Source organism: Marmota flaviventris, chromosome 15 (genome assembly GCF_047511675.1).
Source record: "Marmota flaviventris isolate mMarFla1 chromosome 15, mMarFla1.hap1, whole genome shotgun sequence".
NCBI classification, from domain to species: Eukaryota; Metazoa; Chordata; class Mammalia; order Rodentia; family Sciuridae; genus Marmota; species Marmota flaviventris.
In genome coordinates this window covers 11,626,759-11,649,380 of record NC_092512.1, presented here as the reverse complement: position 1 = coordinate 11,649,380, position 22,622 = coordinate 11,626,759, and the positions used below count along the sequence as shown (strand labels likewise).

Genomic DNA, 22,622 nt, shown 5'->3' with positions numbered 1-22,622 from the left:
ACTAATGAAATAAGTTTAAGAAACAGGTCAAATAAAACAGTCTGTGAATGAACCATCCATCTGAAACTTCTGCTCTAAATTTCATTTTGTCTACAATTTATTATATATTAATTCATGTCTATCAGTTACAGTATGAGTGGAAGCTATTTATGTTCAAAGCCTTACCACTGTGGCTTTTCTCAAAAGCTTCTCTTCCATCAATGTGATTACAAATTGGATGAATCTTTTTTTTTTTTTGCCAAAGCAAAACTTCTTTCCCTAAGACCCTCTACAGTCATCCAGAAATAAATAAAAAGGCTTGGCTGGCCACGTCTACAAATGGAAGTGTCATCTGAATAAAGCCATGGTGAAATTCAATTTATCCTAATTCTTAATAAACCAAGACTTATTAAATAACTTCTAATTATATTCATCCTTAGAAATAAAATATAATATAAAGTTAACATTTAAGTTGGAAAATCCAGGCACCATCCGACTACAAGTCTAGAGGGGTTTTTTTATATTTATTCTTTAGGTGTAGATGGACACAACACAGTGCCTTTTATTTTTATGTGGTGATGAGGATCGAACCCAGGTCCCGACCCGTGCTAGGCGAGTGCTCTACTGCTAAGCCACAATCCCAGCCAAGTCTAAAGGTTTTTTACATGTTAAAATTTCTTCGCCTCCAGCAAAAGATAAGGCATAGAGCTACAAATTTAGAGCTCTGAGTTACCTCTGCCGATTGCTAGCAAGTGATGTTACATAAAACTAACTGGTTTGTGCAACCTAGGCTGTACTCCATTTGGGTATATGATACAATTGAATGAAATTCAATTGTTTAAGGTCCCCTTGACATACAGAAAACAATCATTTTTATTTTGTTTTGTGGGACAGGGTCTCACTGTGTTGACTGGGCTGGCCTTGAACTCAAGATCACACCAACCTCACAAAACAATCTTAAAAACCACCTTAGTAATGGAAAATAACACTTGAATTAACAGGCCTACTGACCATGTTTCCTCATCAAACAATAAAATTATATAAAATTATAAAAGTGCATTATTGGCTGGGGACATAACTCAGTGGTACAGTACTTGCCTAGCAACGCCACACACATACATAGAGAACATTATTTACTTCTAACAAATATATGTGTGTTTTAATTTAAGAACTTTTAAAAAGGTATTCAATATTCATTTGGCCAAAATTTTTCTAAAAAGCAGAATAGATGAGGAGGACTGGTCCTCATTAACAAAAAAAAGAAAAAAAAAAGTGTGAAACTGGTATACACAATCATTTGGAGAAAGTTGCAAAGTTAAATGCATATAGGGTTGGCTGTGGCCATCTTTGATAGAAATATGCTAAGGCAATTCTTAATATATGAAATCAGAAAAGGTCCAAATGTACATAAAAAGAAAACAAATGTTTATCAAAATTTACTGTATACCTAATACCAACACAGATAACCCAGGAGATACCCTGATGAAAAGCAATATGTTCTTAAGAAGTGCCTAGACTGACTTACTGTGGCAATTAGTATTTCCAGTTAAGAGTAGAACATAGAAAGTAGGTATTAGGAAAGATTTTCTGAAGCGCTGGTGTCTGAAATGGCCTCTGAAGGATGAATAGAAATTTGAACGAGAGTGAAAAGGTGACAAAAAGTTCAAAAGTATTCTAGGTAAGAAATGTATCATCACAGGGCAATGAAGAATGAAAAATTTATTTCTTAAGTGTCATTAAAATAACCCATGGAAAACTGAGAGACTCTTCTTGGTCTATATTTGGGAATGGATTAGAGTTTAACTTCTCAAAACTAAATCTTAAAAAATATAAGACAGTATTTTACTTTCTCTGGAAGAGTGAAATACTAAAATTTGAAGCATGAGAAATTTTAAGTGGAAAGACAGTTACTCTTATAAAAACTAAAAATAAAGGATATCCAATGTCTTGAGAGTTTGCATGAATGTATATAATCAAGAAGAAAGATTATTATAATTTAGGAAGGCAAAATAGTAAATATATATATATATAAAACAATACAGCAAACTAGAGCACTGGTTTTGGAAGAAGACCAGGGTAGAGTCATGACTTATTTTTTCAACTATTAAGTTCCTTAAGTATCTGTTTATTGTTTGTAAAATGAAGACTTTCACGTATTTAAATTATCTGGGCATCAGTTTCCTTTATTTGTAAGATAGCAAATATAATCTAGAGTGTGTGAATATTAAGGGAAATGTTAGTTATATTAAACACGGTCACCACTTCTTAATATTAAAATTATAGTAAGATATACATGTTTCTCTAGTTCTATACTATATCTAAAGTGGTATACTTCTCAGAATAACTATGCCTAAGATATATGAGAGTTCAAATGTCTGAATAAAAATCTCAGGCTTCTTTGTCATTCTACACCATGCTTACTGCCACCATATGGTTTTGTCAAAATAAGGAACAAAGTTAACATTAAGAGGTACCCTCCTTGCTATAACCAAAACTATAATTTCTATATAGGTACAAATATCAATGTATGTATAATATGCAGTCAGCCCCCTACATATTTGCAAGGTTCCACATACACAGAATTAACCAGCTGTGGAGTCAACCAACCATGGAGTCAACCAACCTTAGATCAAAAATATTTAGGGGTGACCCAAAAAAAAAAATGCATCTGTACTGAATATGTGCAGAATGTTTTTTTTTTTTTTTGTCATTATTCCCCAACAATATGGTATAACAACTATTTACTTAGCATTTACATTGTTTTAGGTATCATATGCAACTTACAGATTAAAGTATATGGGACGATGTATATAGGTCAGATGCAAGTACTGTGCACTTATGAAAAGAACTGAATATCATGGGCTGGGGTTGTGGTTCAGCAGTACAGCGCTTGCCTAGCACGTGCAAGGCGCTGGATTTGAGCCTCAGCACCACTTATAAATAAAAGGTATTGAGTCCAACTACAATTACAACTAAAAAAAAAAAAAAAAAAAAAGGGCTAGGGTTGTGGCTCAGCAGTAGAGTGCTCGCTCACCTAGCACCTGTGGGGCTCTGGGTTCGATCATCAGCACCACATAAAAATAAAATAAAGATATTGTGTCCACCTATAACTAAAAATAAATATTTTAAAAAAGAACCTATTAATAAGCAATAACCCAGGCAATATATAATACATGTCCCTGTACCCATGAGTAATGTCTACTTACAAACATCCTTCAACATCTAGGCACCAAAATACCTAAGTCAGTGCCAGGCAGTCTTGCCCCAACTTTCTCAGATGGAACTACCACATCCATATTGAATCTATCAGAATAGAGAGCAAGAGGTATGTGTCAGGGTAGGTTTTGGGGGTGTCAGAGGAGGAGAAAAAAATCAGAGACCTGATCGGGTCTCTGATTTTTTTCTCCAGGGGGGTGCCCAGAGCTCAAGTCTATATATATCCGTGTGGTCAGAGTATACGCACAAAGCTCTCCTGAGTCCTGACAAGCCATGTGTACAGTATGCATTTATGCACCAGGCAGCTGCTAGAACCAGGCCCAGAAGGCCAAGAATCTCCACACACAGCCCTAATCTCAGAAGTGATATGTCTACATTGTACTTGACATACACAGATGTGGCACCCCTGTGCAGAAGACCACATGAACACTCTGCATAATTATCCTCACTATGACCCACATAAATCTTTGTTAAAATAACTTAAAAATGTTTAGAATACATCAATGTCTTGATACCTAATCCTTAACTACTATCCACAGATACATTCCAGTTTATAATGTCATCTGAACCTGACAAAGGTCAATCTCACATCATCCTTGACATCAGCTTCACTGTTTAAAAAAGTGTGCCTGTAGGTGTGTGCACACACACAGTCCCCCCCCCCACACACACACACACACATTCCCTTCTTTCATACTGTTTTGGGTTTTTTTTGTTGTTGCTGTTGTTTGTTTTGGTACTGGGGATTGAACTCAGGGGCACTCAACACTCAACCACTGAGTTATATCCGCAGCCCTATTTCATATTTTTTAAAATTTAGAGACAGGGTCTCACTGAGTTGCTTCGTGCCTTAATTTTGCTGAGGCTGGGTTTGAACCTCCTGTCTCAGCCTCCGAAGTTGCTGGGATTACAGGCATGTGCCAACCACATTCAGCTCACACTGACTTTTAACTACTAATGTGGTAGACACTTCCCCCTATATTTGTATAAACTAGTCCTTTCCCATTTTTCTATTAAGGCCTCACATAGTCATGTGTGAATTTTGTAGATCAGACATTCAATATAAATCTCTAATACTGAGTATAATTATCCTTTTCTACTTAGTTGCCTTTTCAAAAGTACCCACTGTTTGAGACACTGCTCAGCACTCTGTATTACTTATTTCATTAAAGCCTAAAACCTAGTAAGATAAAATTATTAGCCCCTTTTCACTCATGATAAATCAGAGGTTTCAAAGGGTTGATTAAGTATCTTGCCCAAGGTCATGATTAGGAAGTAGGCAAGGGAAATGAGAAATTCAGGAGAGAAGAGAAAGATTTCTTTTGTTCAAGAAACAACTCTGTTTAATACATAATAATATTCCTTTCTGTAAATGTGAATTCTATAACTCAAATACTACTTTCTCCCTAACTTTTATTTTAAAATTTAAAATGATTCCTTTTAAAATAACTTATGGCCAGGCACAGTGGTACACACCTGCAATTCCAGTGACTCAGGATGCTGAGACAGGATGATCATAAGTTCGAGGCCAGCCTCAGCAACATGGTGAGACCCTCTCAAAATAAAAAAAATAAAAAGAACTAGGGATGTAGCTCAGTGGTAAAGTGCCCTTAGGTTCAATCCCCAGTACTACTACTACTAACATTAATAACAGAGAGCAGAACTGAGAAACGAGGCAAGGGCTTGTTTAAGATGATCACCTGGCCTTGGGAACATAACTTAGAACTTTTTTACTCTGGATCTCCTGGTTGCTGTCAACACCTTGCCCTGACTACTAAACATTCTACAATAGGCTTTTTTTTTTTTTTTTTTGGATACTTCAACTTAGGTATGTTTTGCAATGTACAGCAATAAATGCAAAGACTGCAAAATGCATTCTGACAGCAGATGCTGTATGCTATCAGGTTGAGCTAAAGATTCCACAAATTTAAGTTATGTTCTGTAAAACAAATTTCAAATGCTATAAAATTACAAATTCAAATAATTAAGATACAAATAGTGTTTTTGGCACTGTCCATTTATCTACTCTGTATGCTCACAATTCCTTCTGAAATCTGCATACTTGATTTAAAGGACTGGAACAAAAGGCAGGTAAAGACAAATGAAAAAGAGAACTTTACAATTTTACATATAATGAAAACAACATTTCTCCCAGGGTCAATTTTAGAATAGAGCAAATAAATACATCTTTGAATTTATACATCCTGCTAAAAATACAGATATCCAAAATTATGTCAAGTTTTAATTTACTGTCCAAATTAAAAAGCTGTTTTAAAATAAGATACAATCTGACTTATTTTGGAAATGCAAGGTTGGTTCAGAATATCTAAAAATTGTTTTCACATCAGTAAGAGATTAAAAGAAAGCAACCAGATTCCCTCAAAAGATGCAGAAAATGTTCATGAAAGCTATACTCACATGTGATTATAAAAAACACTTTGTAAAATAAGAATAGAAATAATAAAAGGTTAACCACCTTTACCAAAAAGCTTATGATAAACATTATTCTTAATGGAAAGAATCTAAAAACTTTTTCTTTAAAATCTGAAGTGAGAAAAGAATGTCATCCACTATCTCTATTTGTATTGAACACTGAATTGCAGTTCCCAGCCAGAGTTAAAAATTGAAAGGAAGAAACTAAAGACTTAAAAATTTTAATTGTTTTGTATTTGTTCTTTTTAGATACACAAGACAATAAAGTATATTTTGACATATATCCATGGAGTATAACTTATTCTAATTAAGATCCCATTCTTGTGGTTGTACATGATGTTGAGTTACACCTGTCATGTATTCATATATGAACATAGGAAAGTTATGTCCAATTAACTCTACTGTCTTTCCTGTTCTCCTCCCCACTCCCTTCCCTTGATTCCCCTTTGTCTAATCCAATGAAATTCCGTTCTTCCCGTCCCTACCCTCCCTTGTTGTGGGTTAGCAGCCACATACCAAAGAGAACATTCAGCATTTGATTTTTTGGGACTGGCTTATTTCACTTAGCATCATATTCTCTAGTTCCATCCATCAAATGCCATAATTTCATTCTTCTTTATGACTGAGTAATATTCCATTATGTATATATACAACATTTTCTTTATTCCTTTACCTGTTGAAGGGCACCTGGCTTGGTTATTGTAAATTGAGCTCCTAAAAACATTGATGTGGCTGTGTTGCTGTAATATGCTGATTTTTTTAAAGTCCATTAAGTATAACCCAAGGAGTGGGATAACTGGGTCAAATGGTGGTTCCATTCCAAGTATTTTAACGAAATCTCCACACTGCTTTCCATAGTGGTTGCACCAATTTGCAGTCCCGCCAGCAATGACTGAGTAAACAAACCCTTTCCCCCCACATCCTTGCCAGCATTTATTGTTACTTGTATTCTTGATAACTGTCTTTCTAACTGGAATGAGATGAAATCTCAGTGTAGTTTTACCTTGCATTTCTCTAATTGCTAAAGACGTTGAACATTTTTTCATATATTTGTTGACCATTCTTATTTCTCTCTGAATTGCTTGTTCAGTTCCTTTGTCCATTTATTGATTGGGTTACTTGTTTTTTTGGTGTTAAATTTTTTGAGGGCTGGGCTTATAGCTCAGCGGTAGAGCACCTGTGGCCTAGCACATGTGAGGCACTGGGTTAAATCCTCAGCACCACATAAAAAAATAAATTTAAAAAAAAAGGTGGGGGCTAGATTGTGTCTACCTACAACTAAAAAACAATGTTTAAAAAAATTTTTTTTTTCTGGGTAGAATAAGGATTTATTCACAGAAAGGAGAAGAGATACAGCAAAATCAGCATGCGCTACATGACAGTCTCATACCACAGGAAGATGGACTGCAGGGGAAGACCTCATTCCCTCCTGAGGGGCAGGTATACAACTGAGGCGGGCCCTGTACCATTACCATGACATTCACACTTAAGCAATATAAGGAAATTGCACATCCAGAACGAAGAAAGATTTCTCCTTACAGGGAAAAAGGATGAGGGAGTTAGTGGCAGCTCCAGATGAAGGACTGTTCTAGGACCAGGGTCCTGACTGGGACAACTGTTTCTCCAAAAATTCATCCCCTGACCCTCATTGGGAAAGATGGAGGGAAAAAAAAAAATACAAAGCATGTTGCACTTGCTAGGACCAACAGCCAAACCTGAATGTGGTGTACTTCCAAATGTACCGTGGAAGATAGCAATGTCTTTGGAGTGTTTGTGAGTGATTCATGTGAGGCACTGGGTTAAATCCTCAGCACCACATAAAAAAATAAATTTAAAAAAAAGGTGGGGGCTAGATTGTGTCTACCTACAACTAAAAAACAATGTTTTAAAAAAATTTTTTTTAATTCTTAAAAAAAGTAAGGAAATAATAAAACCTCTACTTTTATCAAAATGGTTGCTTACAAAGAAAACACTGAAATTGTATGATTCATAAATCTGATTATTATTGATAAAGATATCAGTTGTTTCATCTGAAGTAAAAAGTTAAAAATAAAAATAAAAAAATAACCCCGTCCTTGAAGTTATCATTTGCAGTAATGAAAAGCAATATAGTAACAAGAAATAAATCTAACAAAAGTTGTACAATACCTACATAGAAAAGTTATAAAACTTAATAGAAAGCCATAAGTAAATACAAAGATGCCACATTCACAACTAGAAACTCCATACTGTAAAAATTGTTAAGAGTCTGTAAACAAGTCAAGATGGCGCCTGGCATTTTGCCAGAGAGTGGTTTGTGAAGTAACGCCAGCGAGCCATTAAGTGTGGAGATTCCTTATTGGTTGACTGCTGTATCTAGTTTATGTTAATTAAGATAAGCTGTGTGGAATGTATAAATACCTCTGTTGTCCTACAATAAACGGCTCCCACTCCTGCTGTATCAATCTACTCAAGTTGTTCATCACCCCCCGGTTATTTTGCTACAGCCAGACTGCGGCAAAAAATGACAATTTTCATAAATCCAAATTCTCCCAAATTCACATAAATGCATTTCCAATCAAAATCCCAAAAAGGATTTTTTTGTGAAATAAAAGCAGATTCTAAAATTTACATGGAAAAGCAAAAATTCAAGAATAGTCAAAATGATTATGGAATCATGTAGGACAACTTGCCCAACTGGATATCAAGGTTCAAAATAATACCATAGTAATTACAATATAATAGTATTTAGATAAATACACACTGGCAAATGAAAAGAACACACTGTCTAGAAGCAGAATACACAGTCCAATAAACATATACAGACTAAAAAAAGTACGCAAATGTTAAGGGATCACACTGCAGACTATGGGGGAAAGGAGGAGACTGTTGCATAAATGGGGCTGGGGTAGCTGTTCTTCATAAAGGAAAAAAGTACCTATCCTACATCATGCATAAAAATTAGTTTCCCATGGGCTAGGTGTAGTGGTACACACATGTAATCCTAGCTATTTGAGAGGCTCAAGCAGGAAAATCCCAAATTTGAGGCCAGCCTGAGAAACTTGGAGAGACTCTATGTCACAAAACAATAAAAAAAAAGGTGAGGGGCTAAATGCAGCTCATTGGTAGAGCATTGATTAAATCATTGTACACAGGGAAGTACAAAGACTTCCATGAGACTAAAATCTCAGTTTCCATGAGATTAAAAACTTAAATATATAAGGAAAAACTCAAAAACTACTAGAAGGAAATACAGAATGCTTCTTTTTGATTTCGGGGAAAAGAAGAAGGGCTCAACTTAAAGGCTGCAAAAACTTGAAGAATTAGCCACAAATGAAAAGATGGATAAATTTGACCAAAATAACAGCAAGAATTTATATTTATCAAGACATTAAAGAAACTAAACATATAAACCACTGGGCTATAAGACGATATCACAGCACATATATTAGAGAAAGAATTAGTATCAGGCTGGGGATGTGGCTCAGTGGTAAGCACCCCTGGATTCAATCTCTGGATTCTGCCCCCTCGACCCCGCAAAAAAAGAATCAGTATCTAAAATACTGAAGAATTGCAAAATTTGGTAGAACAAGACAATGAAATCAATTTTTTAAGATGGATCATAGTCATCAGGAGCACTCTACTACTGAGCTACACCCCAGTCTTCTTTTTTTTTTTTAAATGTATTTATTTATTTATCTTACAAATGGAGTATAGCTTTTTATTTCTCTGGTTGTACATGATGTAGAGTTACACCATTTGAGCAATTATACTCATACTAAGGGGTAATAATGTCCATATCATTCTACCATCTTCTCCTCCCATGCTCCCCACTCCCCTCCACCGTTCCCTTCCTTCTCCTCTGGCTCAATCCAAAGTTCCTCCCCACCCCCCTAACCCCTCTCCCCCATTATGGATCAGATCAGCATCCACTTATCAGAGAAAACATTTGGCCTTGTTTTTTTTTTTTGACACACCAGCCTTTTTATTGAGACACGGTATCACTAAGCTTCAGAAGCAGCTGGCCTCAAATTTGTGATCCTTCTGCCTCAACCTCTCAAATCATTGGGATTGCAGGGGTGTGCCACTGCTCCCAGCTATAAATAGGCATTTTCAAACACACAGAGACATATACACACAAAGGCAAATAAACACATGGGGGGGGGGGGGACGACACACCTTCAACCTTGATGCTTAACTAACACCACATGAAATATCATTTTACATCCATTAGGTTAAGTAAAAATGCAGCTGACAATATCAAGTGTTGCCATGAAGATGTGTAAGATGATTTTCTTCGTCACCCAATGTATGATATTATAAATCGCTATAATCACTGTAGAAAACATTAGGCATTCTTATTATTTGAAAACACTTCATACCCTATAATCTAACAATTCTATGCTCAAGTACATACCAAGAGAATCTCATAAATCAATGTGCTAAGAAACATCAAAGCACGTTCTAAGTAGCTTTATTTACTGTGGCCTTATTTGTTAGGGAAGGGGTAAAAATGTTCCCTGACAATGAACAAATTGTGGCTTTTCAGAGCAATGAAAAGAGCTATGATTTGGAACAATGAATTCATGAAGTCTCAGAAGACTACCTACATATTTTTTTATAAAGCTCAAAAACAGTAAAACTGAATTTTACATTATTTAGAGAAATAAATAATTTTTTTTAAGCTGTAAGAGTGATAAACAGCTGGACCTGGTGGCGCACACCTATAATCCCAGCAACTTGGGAGGCTGAGGCAGGAGAATTGCAAGTTCGAGGTCAGCCTCAGCAACTTAGCAAGACCCTGTCTCAAAATAAAAAGCACTGGGGATGTAGCTCAGAGATTAAGTGCCTCTGGATTCATTCCCTGGGTCTCTCCAACCCTCCCCCCAAGCCCCTGCACAAAAAGAAAAAGAATGATAAAGTCAAAATTGAAGAACGCATCCCCCGCTCCCTGGGGGAAACAACTATATGGGAAAGGAACAAAATAGCTTCCTAGTTCTTAATGTCTTATAACCTGCACATGTTTTTTTCCCACATATTTTACAATTATTTTTTAAAAAATTAACACAAAATTAATAAGCATTCAAAGGCTAGTAGGAGGGGTTGGGTCACAATCTGAGGCTGAGGATTGAGAATAGAGGTTGGATTCAAAGGAAAACATAACACTGAGACTTAATATTTGCCTTTTCCCCCCTTTGAATAATTCTATACGGTGATCAACAAGATGAACTGATGAGGCACATTTAACAAGTGTTTCAAGTTAAAATGATTCAGTAAATTTCTAATCTGATTATTGTGTTGATGGTGACAGGAAACAAGTATGGTTTCTACTGCCATTAAACTTATAAGCCTACATACAAAGCACAATGAACCCTAAGTATGACATGACTTTCAGGGATCTGCTCCACTTTTTAAATGATGTTTAAGTATAGCTGAGTTTTTGAGATAATACTTTGCCTTTTCTTCAAGGTGCTATAATTAGCACAGAGGCCCTCTTTTCCATCATAATCAGTGCAAGGAGTTGTTCAATTAATTGAAATTACTGATAGAAACATTCAAAACACACACACACACACACACACACACACGTACGTGCATTCATGCACTATTCCTTTTATGAAGACCAAAGGAATATACTTTGAATACAGGTCAGAGCTAGAGTAACTCCATACAACATGATCTGAAACTTTCCAAATCTTTGCAGACTGCCAATGATCTGTTTATGAAGTAGTGCTTGCAAAGTTCACTTTAAGCAACACTAGTATAAATAAAGCATGGATTCTGGAGCCAAACTGTCAGGCTCAGTCTTAGACAAGTTAACTTCTGCTTTTGTTTGCTCGTTATGGAATGGGGGATAACAACAATATCTACCTACCTAACTGGGTTACTAAAAGGATTAAATAAACAAGTATTTTGGCATTAAAAAAGACCCTGACACATAAATACTTTTATAAGTTGATGTTATTATTATTATAGACCATACCATACCCATATATATTTTTCTAAAATGCCTAGTTCTTTCTTTATAAAATCTAATAAGCAATGAAGATACTGAAAATACAGAATGCTTTACAATTTTATTATTTTCTCCAATCTTCTACATATAGATCAGTGGCCAAACATCATTTCTTTCAGAGCCTATCAATGACCGGTCACTGTATACCTGTTATTCAGCAAACCACAGGAGATGTAGTTGCTGTCTCCCAAGAAAAAACTGATGTGGCATTTTACAAAAATACAAAACCAAAAGGGGGGGGGGCGTTTCCTGCCAGCAAGGATGAAAAGTGTAGCAAAGAAATAAAAGTGGTAATACTAAAAATGAAATTCTAGAAGAACATAAATGGGGTTACAGAAAAGCTGCAAGAATGTTGACATTGCTGTCATCAGGGAAATCAAATGTGCAGCCAGAGGAACTTTGTGAAGGCAAATATATCTACATAAAAGAGGGAAGTGATTATATGAAGAGGATGAAGATGTCCCAGAGGCACTTACACCAGCCGGGGCAGCGGGGATCTTTATTTTAAAAGAACTCTGATATACTTGATGTATTTCATGACATTAAAAGTGCAACAGATAGCCAGGTGCAGTGGTGCACACCTGTAATCCCAGAAGCTCAGGAGGCTGAGGCAGGAGGATCGCAGCCTTGGTAACAGCAAGGTGCTAAGCAATTCAGTGAGATCCTGTCTCTGAATAAAATACAAAATATGGCAGGGGATGTGGCTCAATGGTCATGCCCCTGAGTTCAATCCCCAGTACCAAAAAAAAAAAAAAAAGCAATGAATAAAATGTTAGAAGTGGATCCAAACTTAGAATAACAACAATTTGGCCAATGCCTAGAAATGATGCTCCCTCCACACTGTAAGTTATACAATAGGGCACAAGAAAGCAGGCACTGGTCCAACTATTCGTGATAAGCTTTTATATAAAGATACAAGACTCTAAATTCTCAATGCTTAAATTATACTAAGTAAATACCAGTTTTATTATTTCATCCATTTCCCTGAGCATTATAAGTAATAATAAGGGAGAGTTTACATTTTGACAAAAACTAATTTTAAAGACCACAGAACAACATGCACAAAGTGCAGACTGCCTTATAATGAGCTCTTAGAACTGAATAGTAAGAATTCAATTTAAATATAAGCAAAAGATTTTAATAGAAATTCACCAAAGATTAATGAATCATGAATACTAAAAAAGATCTTCAACATTATTAATCATTAGAGGAAATATAAATCAAAAACATACTAGACAGCTTGAAAAATTTTTAATGACCATAACAAGTGCTGGTGAGTATACAAAGCAATTAAAATTCCCATATACATCTGGAAACATGAAACCAGTTTAAAAACATTCTGGCAACTTCTTAAAAAGTTAAATATATACCTGCCTTATAACTGTCCTTCTATTTAGGTATCTACCCAAGAAAAATGAAAGCATATGTTCATATAAAAAATCATATGCTAATTCTCATAGCAACTTGACTTTTATACTAACAGCCCCAAACTAGAAACAACCCAAATGTTCATCAACAAATAAATGGACAAAGTGTGGTATATCCACACACTGGAATACTACTCTGCAATAAAACAACTGACCAACATACCGACGTATGAAACTACATATTGTATGAGTTCTCACATATGAGATTCTATAAAATGCAAACTAACCTTATAATGACAGAAAATAAATAGTTAGTAGTCTGGGGTACAGGAACAAGTAGGGTGGAAGGATCTCAAAGGGGAGGAGAAACTTTGGGGGGCTGGTGGATGTATTCATTATTCTCATGTTCCTAATGACTAAAACACTCAGGGTCACTCCAGGTGAACTGGGCTGCATGAAATAACTACAAGAGATAGAGATACCTTTTTCTTTGGGTCCTGTGATGGCTCCTCTAATCTTAACGGTCCATGGAAAGAGAGAGTGAGGGAGCATGTGCTGAACCCTTTTATTGAGAAGTCATTCAAATGAGGCAAGGGGTCAGGTTTCAGGGGATTGAGTCTAGCCTTGTGATGTTTGCCTGACATCTAGGAAAGCCACGTCTAAAGACAGAGCAAGAGAGGGGACACACATAGGAAGTTTCCATGGAACATTCTATCCCAAACAGGGCAAAGGGTTAGTATTACAAAGGAATAGGTGAGTGTAGCTCCTGAAAACACGCCTTCTACTTCCTGGGCTGGGACAACGCCCAAGTCACCACAAAATGTAGTAGAATGTAGCCTCTTGCTTCAGGATGGAAGGCGTGGGTCATTCAGAGTAGCTCCCCACACATTATCATGATTGTAGCCATGATTTCATGGGTCATTATCTATATTAAAGTTCATCAAATTCTATCCTTTAAACATATGTGTATGTTTATGAATTAAGACACTGATAAAACTGTTTTAAAAAATGATTCATAGATCTCTTGCACCTGAATCTGCTAAAAATGTGGCTTCTCTGGCTTGTCACAATTGACTAAATTCTGGGGGTTGATCTTAAGAACTTGAATTTTCCAAGAGCCAGGAGACTTTAAAACACACTAGTATTCACTCTGTAAAGAATCTAATATCTAGAGTCTCTGAAAGTTCTCTCTCCAATCTATAAATATATACCTAAAACTTAAACTAATTAATTTTTCCTATAACACCAGTCCTTATGTTTGACAAGATATTATTTTATTAATACTTATGACAACATAGCCCTAAATGAAGCTTTTGAAGCATAAGCATTATTTGAAGCTCATAAATTCAGAGCTTTAGAATTTAGACATCCTGATTCTTACATTTATATTTACATTTTAATAGTGAAATCTGGTCTATGGGTGATCTGTGAAGTAGTTCAGTGAAAGAAAATCCAGCTAGTCAAATAATTTTAAAGCTGAAAAAAAAAAAAAAAGCTTGTTATAAAATCATATTTTATCCCAACTCCACAAATGAGAAAGATGAAACCCAAAAAGATTAAATTTAGGCAGTCAGTACTAAAAGGCAAATCTTTGTTCCACTTTCTTCTGAAATGAGAAGTCTCCTGCTTCAACTTTCTTCTTCAAAAAAGGCTTCCTTTCCACTACTTTCCATTTCTTCTAGATAAATTTCAGTGCTATTTCTCTAGTTCAGGGTTTTTACACTCTCATTCCTAAGTACAAGAATCTTTTAAATCTTTACCTAATTCTAATCTTCCCCCAATCTATTTCTATTACATAAATACATGAATAGCTGATAGTCAAGCATTATGAGACACTAGTTATATCTTCTCCCTGCCCTATTTAAAAACTTTGCATAGCACACACAAGGTCCTGGGTATGGTCCCTAGCATAGAGGGGAGGAACCTTCTAATAGTTTCCCGTACTTTTAAGGATACATTCTCAAATCAGCACATTTAGGAAACCAGATTCTGGTTTCAAATTCTACTCCTCACACACATCCTTCTACAGTGGTCTAAGCAAAGCCCCAACAGCCTAAGCACATTGTGGTCCTGAAATGCGTTCCATTTAGAAAGCAATTCCTAATATTAGTCATATTACTGAAAGAAACTAAAATATTAGAAGGCGTGAAACTTTTGTTTTTCAAATATTTTGTGCCCTAGTTAATGCTCAATACTTAAGTATGTTACAACAAAAAGAGACAGCACAGCATAGATTTATAAAAGGTTTAGTTTACAGACTCTGAAATCAGCCAGATCCTAGTATGAATCCTAGTTCTGACAACTGCTACCAATAACTCTGGGTCACACTGCTAGTTAAGTATAAGTTTCCTCATCTATAAAGTGAAGCTAATGGTTTTCCTGTGGCACTGCTAAAATGATCAAACAAGAATCACTAAGAAGCCAGCTTCGGTAGTGCATGCCTGTAATCCCAGTGGATCAGGAGGCTGAGGCAGGAGGATCTTTGAGTTCAAAGCCAGCCTCAACAACTTAACTTAGTAAAGTGGTAAGCAACTCAGTGAGACTCTGTCTCTCAAGTAGAAAACAGGGTTGTGGATGTGTGTGGCTCAGTGATCGAATGCTCCTGAATTCAACCCCTGGTACCCCGCCCCCCCAAAAAAAGAATCAGTAAGAATGCATGTTAGTAATTACCAAAATGCACAAAGTAAATATTCAATAACTCACAGTATTATTAGCAATGTACACATATATTAGCATGTCCACTTCTGAGAGAACTGTGTGTATGTCTGTGTTCTGTTTTGTTGTTTTGTTTTGGTACCAAGGATTGAACCTAGAGGCACTTAATCACTGAGCCACATCCCCAGCCCTTTTTTTATTTTTAAATTTTGAGATAGGGTCTTGCTAAGTTGCTTACGGCCCTGCTGAGTTGCTGAGGCTGTTTCAGCAATATTGATTACACATCTATCATGTAGCAGATACCATGCTAACTTCCAAAAGTACAAGATATGAACTCTGATCGTAAAGAACTTCACATATACACCAATACCATTCATCCATTTAGTTTCAGTGGTCCTCATTCCTACCACACTCTAAGTCCAAAAGACTGGCCACTGTATTTCCTAATGATCCTCCTATCCATACACTGTTTTACTCCCACTACCACTGTACTAATTCAAGCCAGACTCCTTCAGTAGCCTCTGAAGAGGACCTCACTGCTTCAAGGCTAACCTCTTTCCAATTCCTTCTCTGTAGTACTATCACACTGATCTTTCTAATATAGCAATCCAATTACATCTACACAGCATATAAGAATTAGCATCGTTCCAGCATATTTCAGTAACAGTAATGTCACAAGATATAACAAAAATCTCAGGCTGACTCAATTAAAAAAAAAATTAGATTCACAAGATTTCTCTTAAATATTCGGTAATGTATTGTTAAAGCAGCTATACAAGAAATGTATGATTTCTTTAAAAACTTCAGCTCTACTTTAACTTAAAAAAAAAAACAAAAAAGAAAACCCTACCCCACCTAGCATTGCTTCCATTTTTGTATAGTGGCTATTGTGCAGATTCTGGTTCACATGTAAGGGTACATCAAGTATGTCTTTTTAAGTAGCCACACAGTATTTCTAATACACAGCCAGAATTGTCCAATCCCAGATTAAGAAACATGCTATGGAAATATCAACTCCAGATATGACAACACTGTTGTGTCTACCTAAAGCAAGGGTCTCTGCAAATCCTAACGCAGACCAACCCTAACCCCACACTCCTGTTTTTATTCTGCTAAACACTATAAAAACAATTCTTTTATTTTTGAAGGGTTGAAAAGAGGAACCATGACCATCAAGTAAAACCCACAAAGCAGGCTACTCTAAGAAAGGAAGTTAATACCTGCTCATAAGATTATTGAGAGGCTCAATAAAAAATGGAAGAACACATTATATTATCTGGTTCTTTTCCCAGGTCTTATCTGTCATATTAGGACAACAGGTCCTCTAATTACCATCTTTGTGTTTATGAGGACAGAGTTTATGTGGTACCAGAATGTTAGGAAGTTTGTGTTCAATAATTCAACAATCAAGATTATGATCCTTATTGTAGTTCTAGCAGGTCTTGAGACACAAATAAGAAATCTTCATTCTGAGAGAAGTTAATTACTTCCTGTGGAGATAATACTTTCATATATAAAAAAGTAACAAGTCATAACAATCATTTGTAAACACAGGTTGTTTTACAGACTATAATTATAATAGAAATTTAGACAGCAGGACAGTGTGACAGAGAGTATATTCCAAGTGTGGGTTAAGATCTCCCCAGTGAACCCCAGAGAATAGTACCTCACTCAGCAAAGTGCTCAGCCCTTTCCCATGACTGAGGGTGGTTCTCCGGCCTGTTCACAGTTACTGTATTGTACTCCCCGGCACTGAACACCATACCTGACACAGTAAAGTCTCCAACATTGATGCACTGAAAAAGTAAATAAAGATGACAAAAGATCTAAGGCTGAAACTTGTTTACTGTTAGGCCCCAGAAGACTTATTATTCCACCACAATGATCTGTTCAGAAAATTAAGAAAAGACAGCTACAAAGTACCAGAAAATCGATAAAAGTTTTAAGACCATGTAATTTTTCCTATTAAAAATTAATGTACTAAGCAGCTTGGGAGGCTGAGGCAGGAGGATCACGAGTTCCAACCCAGTCTCGGCAACTTACTGAGACCCTGTCTCTAAATAAAATATTGCAAAGGGCTGAGGATGTGGCTCGGTGGTTAAATGCCCCTGGGTTCAATTCTCAGTAAAGGAAAAAAAAAATTAACATAATAAAAAGACCTTTTATGCTAAGGTGTTCAAAATGGATGATGGTTTTTTCAAGCTGACAAAATAACTCAACCACAATAAGCACAAATTACCTCTTTGAAGAAATAGTGTGTATCTAATAGGTCATAATATATTACTGCATGTCTTGGTAGCAATCAAAGTAATAGATTTTTAAAAGACTATTTAAAGGGCTTTATTACATAATCTAAGAAATGTGCTCAAATTCAACAAAGATCAGTAAAGGACAACCTTCAATCAGCAAAGGCCTGATGTTATATGCAAGGCAGAGTAATACAAAATGCTGAGTAAAGCAAGACCTGCCCTCCAGCCCTTCAGTCTTTGAGATGACATGTACACAAATTACAATACAGTGTAACTAAATAAAATGCTACACTGGAGTACTATGGTTAGACTGCTGTGGGAAAACAGATGAGAAATAACTGAATTATGTCTACAGGAGAATAGAAGAGAAAGCTAGAGAAGTGATGATGTTTAAGTTTGCCTTGTGTATTTTAAAAACACCACTGGTACTAACAACTTCCAAAGATACAGTTTTCATATGCTTTAAATTAAGTAAAATAACTTTATAAAGTTTTGTATTAGCATATCCATTAAACTGGAAAAGAAGATATCTTCCTAAGAAAAAGGCTTTGATAGACTGAGACAACATTAAGAATTCAACAGAACAATGGAGAAGTACTTTCAGTACCACTGAAAAATATAAAACCACACTAATTTCTTCAACAAATACCATCTAATTTGGTGTATATGCTTGAGCCTTAATGTTTGCCCTTCTCTTACTTCTATTGGAGAGCTTAGTATAACTCCAAATGTTGACTATTCAAGCCTGAACTCATAAATCAAATGAGAAGATGCTTTCAAATTTGGGCACGTACTATTCTAAAAATTACTCTTCAATGATCAGAGAGTTTAATGAGCTAAAGTTTTATATTTAAATCACACATTCCAATCTACTGAATGTCCTGGAATGAAATGTTTTGTTATTTTTCTGTTATCTCTTCTTTTTAATAACTACTTTATATGATTACTAGTAGCTCCACGATGTCTAGCAGGTTCAACAGTTAAAATGTCAATACATACAAACTACAAAAATATCACATCATATTGATTCATGTAATTTCTCAAGATTTGAGTATTCTTTCCTTCTAACTTTCAGAAGTTTTGCAGAGATAATCAAGTGAAAAACATTTGGTATTTCCAGATCTTGGTGTGTGACTGTATACATATTGCCTTTTATGTAGTAAGAAGGGCAGTCCATTTCCTGAAATCATTGTCAGCAGGCATATTATGTGCTACATGTTCAAAACAGCACATTAAGTGTCTTTATTCTAAAACATTAATGTAAACACAGGAACAGAATGCAAAAAAAATTAAAAATGGAGGGAAGAAACTAGGAGTGTACTACCTTTATTTCCTAGATTTTAAGACCTTAGTTTAAATTATTTTTAACAGATGATCACCCACAAACAGAATGAATGTGCCAATGAGATGTACTTCCCCTGCTATGTTTCACAGACTTTTGTATCACTGGCAATTTTTACTTACATATTTCAACCTGAAGAAGATAAATAAGCAAGATATAATTTTAAATTCAATTTTGAAGCCATGAACTCGTTAACATCCTGGCTGTTTGGTCCTTTGCTCTTCAGATCATTCACTGATACTTTTTTTTTTAGTTGTCAATAGTCCTTTATTTAATTTATTTATTTATGTGGGGTGCTGAGAATTGAACCCAATGCCTCACACTAGGCAAGCGCTCTGCCAATGAGCTACAACCCCAGCTCTCATTCGGACACTTTTACATCTGTACATTTCATCACTCCATTTCATCTGATCTCTACCAAATGTAGAAGTGCCTATATTTTATAAATTTCACTGCACAGCTTATGACTTTCATTTGCATCTGCTAGAATTTATTCTATTTAGAATTAGACTTCTTGAACCAAGAAAAAAGTGTCAGCCACTTGAGAAGGAGATTTTGCTTCTTCAAATTAAGGGGGAAAATATTTTAAAGATGTCAGAAAAAATAAAAATGCATCACAGGTACTCAAACTATGAATATGGGAGAAAATGTTGATGATCTATGCTAAATAAGGCACGAGGAGAAAAGTATTGATGACTGAAGTTAACACAGCATCAATATTCCTTTTTCCAGGGACTTGCAACCTCATTTCTAATGTATCTTTTTCTCAGACATTAGTCATACATTCAAACAACCACCACAACAAACAATAAACTGGAACAGCTCAGTGGTAGAGTGCTTACCTAGCAGGAACAAGGCCCTGGTTCCAACACCAACACGGGGAAAAAAAATATACAGCCACTAACTGTTACCTCTGCACCCCAAATTAGAAAATGACTGCTAATGTTGACTAAATGAGTTTTTCAGGATGTGAGATCTATGATAACAGGTCATTCACTTTTCTCAGCTGAATTAAAAAAATAAAACATTAACATTTTGTGTTATAACCTCTTAATAATAACTGATAGCTACTACCAAATATATATCTACATACAGCCCTTTTTAAAGTGCCTACTATCTTCTATTCTAAGATACTGGGTGAAAAATTGGGGGAAACTAGATGTTCACATGATGTCAAAGTGTTACCACACAGAGACCTTTTACAATGGAGAGACCTGGCAGATATATTTTAACTGAGGAATTATTAAACTTAGTTATCACCAAAAATGTTAACAGGCATGTAAGCCTCCTGATGAGACACATATGAAACAGCCAACATTAACTTGTGTGGTAATCTCACCAAGTATGTATAATCTGCCTTATTTTTGAAGAATCATTTATAAACCAAGCCCAGATTATGAAATAACCTACAAAACAACTTGCTTTTATGGGAAGGAGCAGGTATGAGGATTAAAAAAGGAACAGGAGCTCAGTTGCATGTTAAATTTGAAAGAACTACGAGCCATCAAATGGAAGATGTTGAAAAGGTGATGGATACAGAAATAGAGAGTTCAGAAAAGTCAAACCACAAACATTACCTGACACACCTAATCTTTGTATCCTGACAGAGCAGTCCAAAGAGCAGGGATACCTGGAAAATGATTCACAATAACAGCAACAGGACCCGCTCTGAACAGACATGACAGCAACATAAACCTGATCTGTACTTTCAATTGCTGCTCATCCTCCTTTGGTTACTGCTCATTGTGTGCACCTTGATTCCTAGTTGCTCCACCAATCCTACAAACTATCTACAATCATCCCATAAATTCCTATTTCACCCAAATCACCCAGTTTCTGTTACTTGCACCAAGGACTCTTTAATGAATTATAAAGAATATTCTCCAAGGTCCTAGGGTTTGATTCCCAGCAAAACACACACACACACACTTTGTATTAGAAAGTTAATTGTAATTTCCTTTCTATTTAAAGTCATTTCTACAATTAAGCACAGTTTAACTATGTTGCAAATGTAACCCAGAAGTAAAGATACCGGATATTAAAGATGGTGTAAATCAGTTTTTGAGTCATCTAAGAAGTACTTAAGACTATTTTAAAAAAAAAAAAAAACTTGAAGTTTCAAAGTATAAAGTTTGATTATTAAATAAATATAATATCCAAGAAAAAAAATAACACACCATGGTCACGTTTTAAGTATGGACAAATAAAGAACTAAAACACAGACATGGGAGCAGGAAAGATGGTGGAATGAGATGGACATCATTATCCTAAGTACATGTATGACTGCAAATAAGTGTGATGCTCCAGCTACATCATGTATAATCAGAGAAATGAAAAGCTGTACTGCAATTATGTACAATAAATCAAAATGCATTCTGTCATATATACTTAATTAAAATAAATAAATAATTTTTAAAAAAACTAAAACAACTTTCCAGTACAGGAACAAGGAAGCACATTTTAAGAATATAAGAATGATAGTGTTTTTTACAGTGTTCTCTCTGCATAAAATGCTTCCTTTTGGGTCTGGGAATGTAGCTCAGTGGTACAGTGCTTGCCTAGCATGTGTGAGGCACTGGGTTCGATCCTCAGCAACACATGAATATAAATAAATAAAGTAAAGATATTCCATCCATCTACAACTGGAAAAAAAAAAAGATTAAAATGCTTCCTTGTTTCATCTATTTCAAATTACTCCAAGAACAATAATGAAAGATTCTCCATCTAGGCTCACCTTTCCTTTAATTTCCTAATTCATATGCTTCCTCATGCACATCAGTGAAACTACTTTTCATTCTTTCTGAAAAAGCTTCCATATTTCAAATCAAAAGTAGAATTTATGTCAATGCTGAAAACCAACATGTCTTCCACCCTTGATAGGATGTCCCATATTCATATCAAATCTTATAACTCTATTTAGTATTTTTAATAAATACATTTCAAGAAAGCAAAATATGGTAAGTAGAATAAAAATACAACTAGAGGAAACATTTGTTTCTAGAAGGTACTAATGTGAATGTCTACTATGCACACACATTTTGCTATAGACCGTCATTTTTTGGGTTTTTTTTTTTTTTGGTGTTGTGATGGTATCCTTTTTACAAAGCAAATTTGGAAATGAATTCTCAAAGTTTAGTTTACTTTTACCATATCAGTGCTAATAAGAGGCTGATATAACTCCAGAACAATCTGTTCAAAAATCAATGCCATTTTTATCCACAACAAAATGCCTCAATCAGCACATTCTTCTTAGAAAAATTCATTTTCATTAATATTTTTCTTATTAGAAGGCATTAATTTCCAGGATATGCAAAGAACTCAAAAAGCTTAACATCAAAAAAACAAAGAACTCAATCAATAAATGGGCAAAGGAACTAAACAGACAC

General features: G+C 35.4%; 1 protein-coding gene across 15 annotated transcripts in view; it reads right to left on the bottom strand.

Annotated features, from left to right (window-relative positions):
• Window positions 1–22,622, bottom strand: part of Cyrib (CYFIP related Rac1 interactor B) — a 137,015-nt gene that overhangs the window by 46,240 nt on the left and 68,153 nt on the right. For 2 of the 15 annotated variants that reach the window (XR_011704645.1, XM_071602117.1), the window contains exon 1: window positions 4,672–4,728. The exons of 10 other annotated variants lie outside the window; for them this stretch is intronic. Coding sequence is in view for 1 of the 5 variants with exons in the window: in XM_071602117.1 (XP_071458218.1) it covers window positions 4,672–4,713 (42 nt within the window). In the remaining 4 variants the exon portion in view is untranslated. Of the gene's footprint in view, window positions 1–4,671; window positions 4,729–17,311; window positions 17,336–22,622 lie in introns of those variants that run through there. 3 more of the 15 variants (XM_071602123.1, XM_071602122.1, XM_071602118.1) reach the window with 3 other exon arrangements.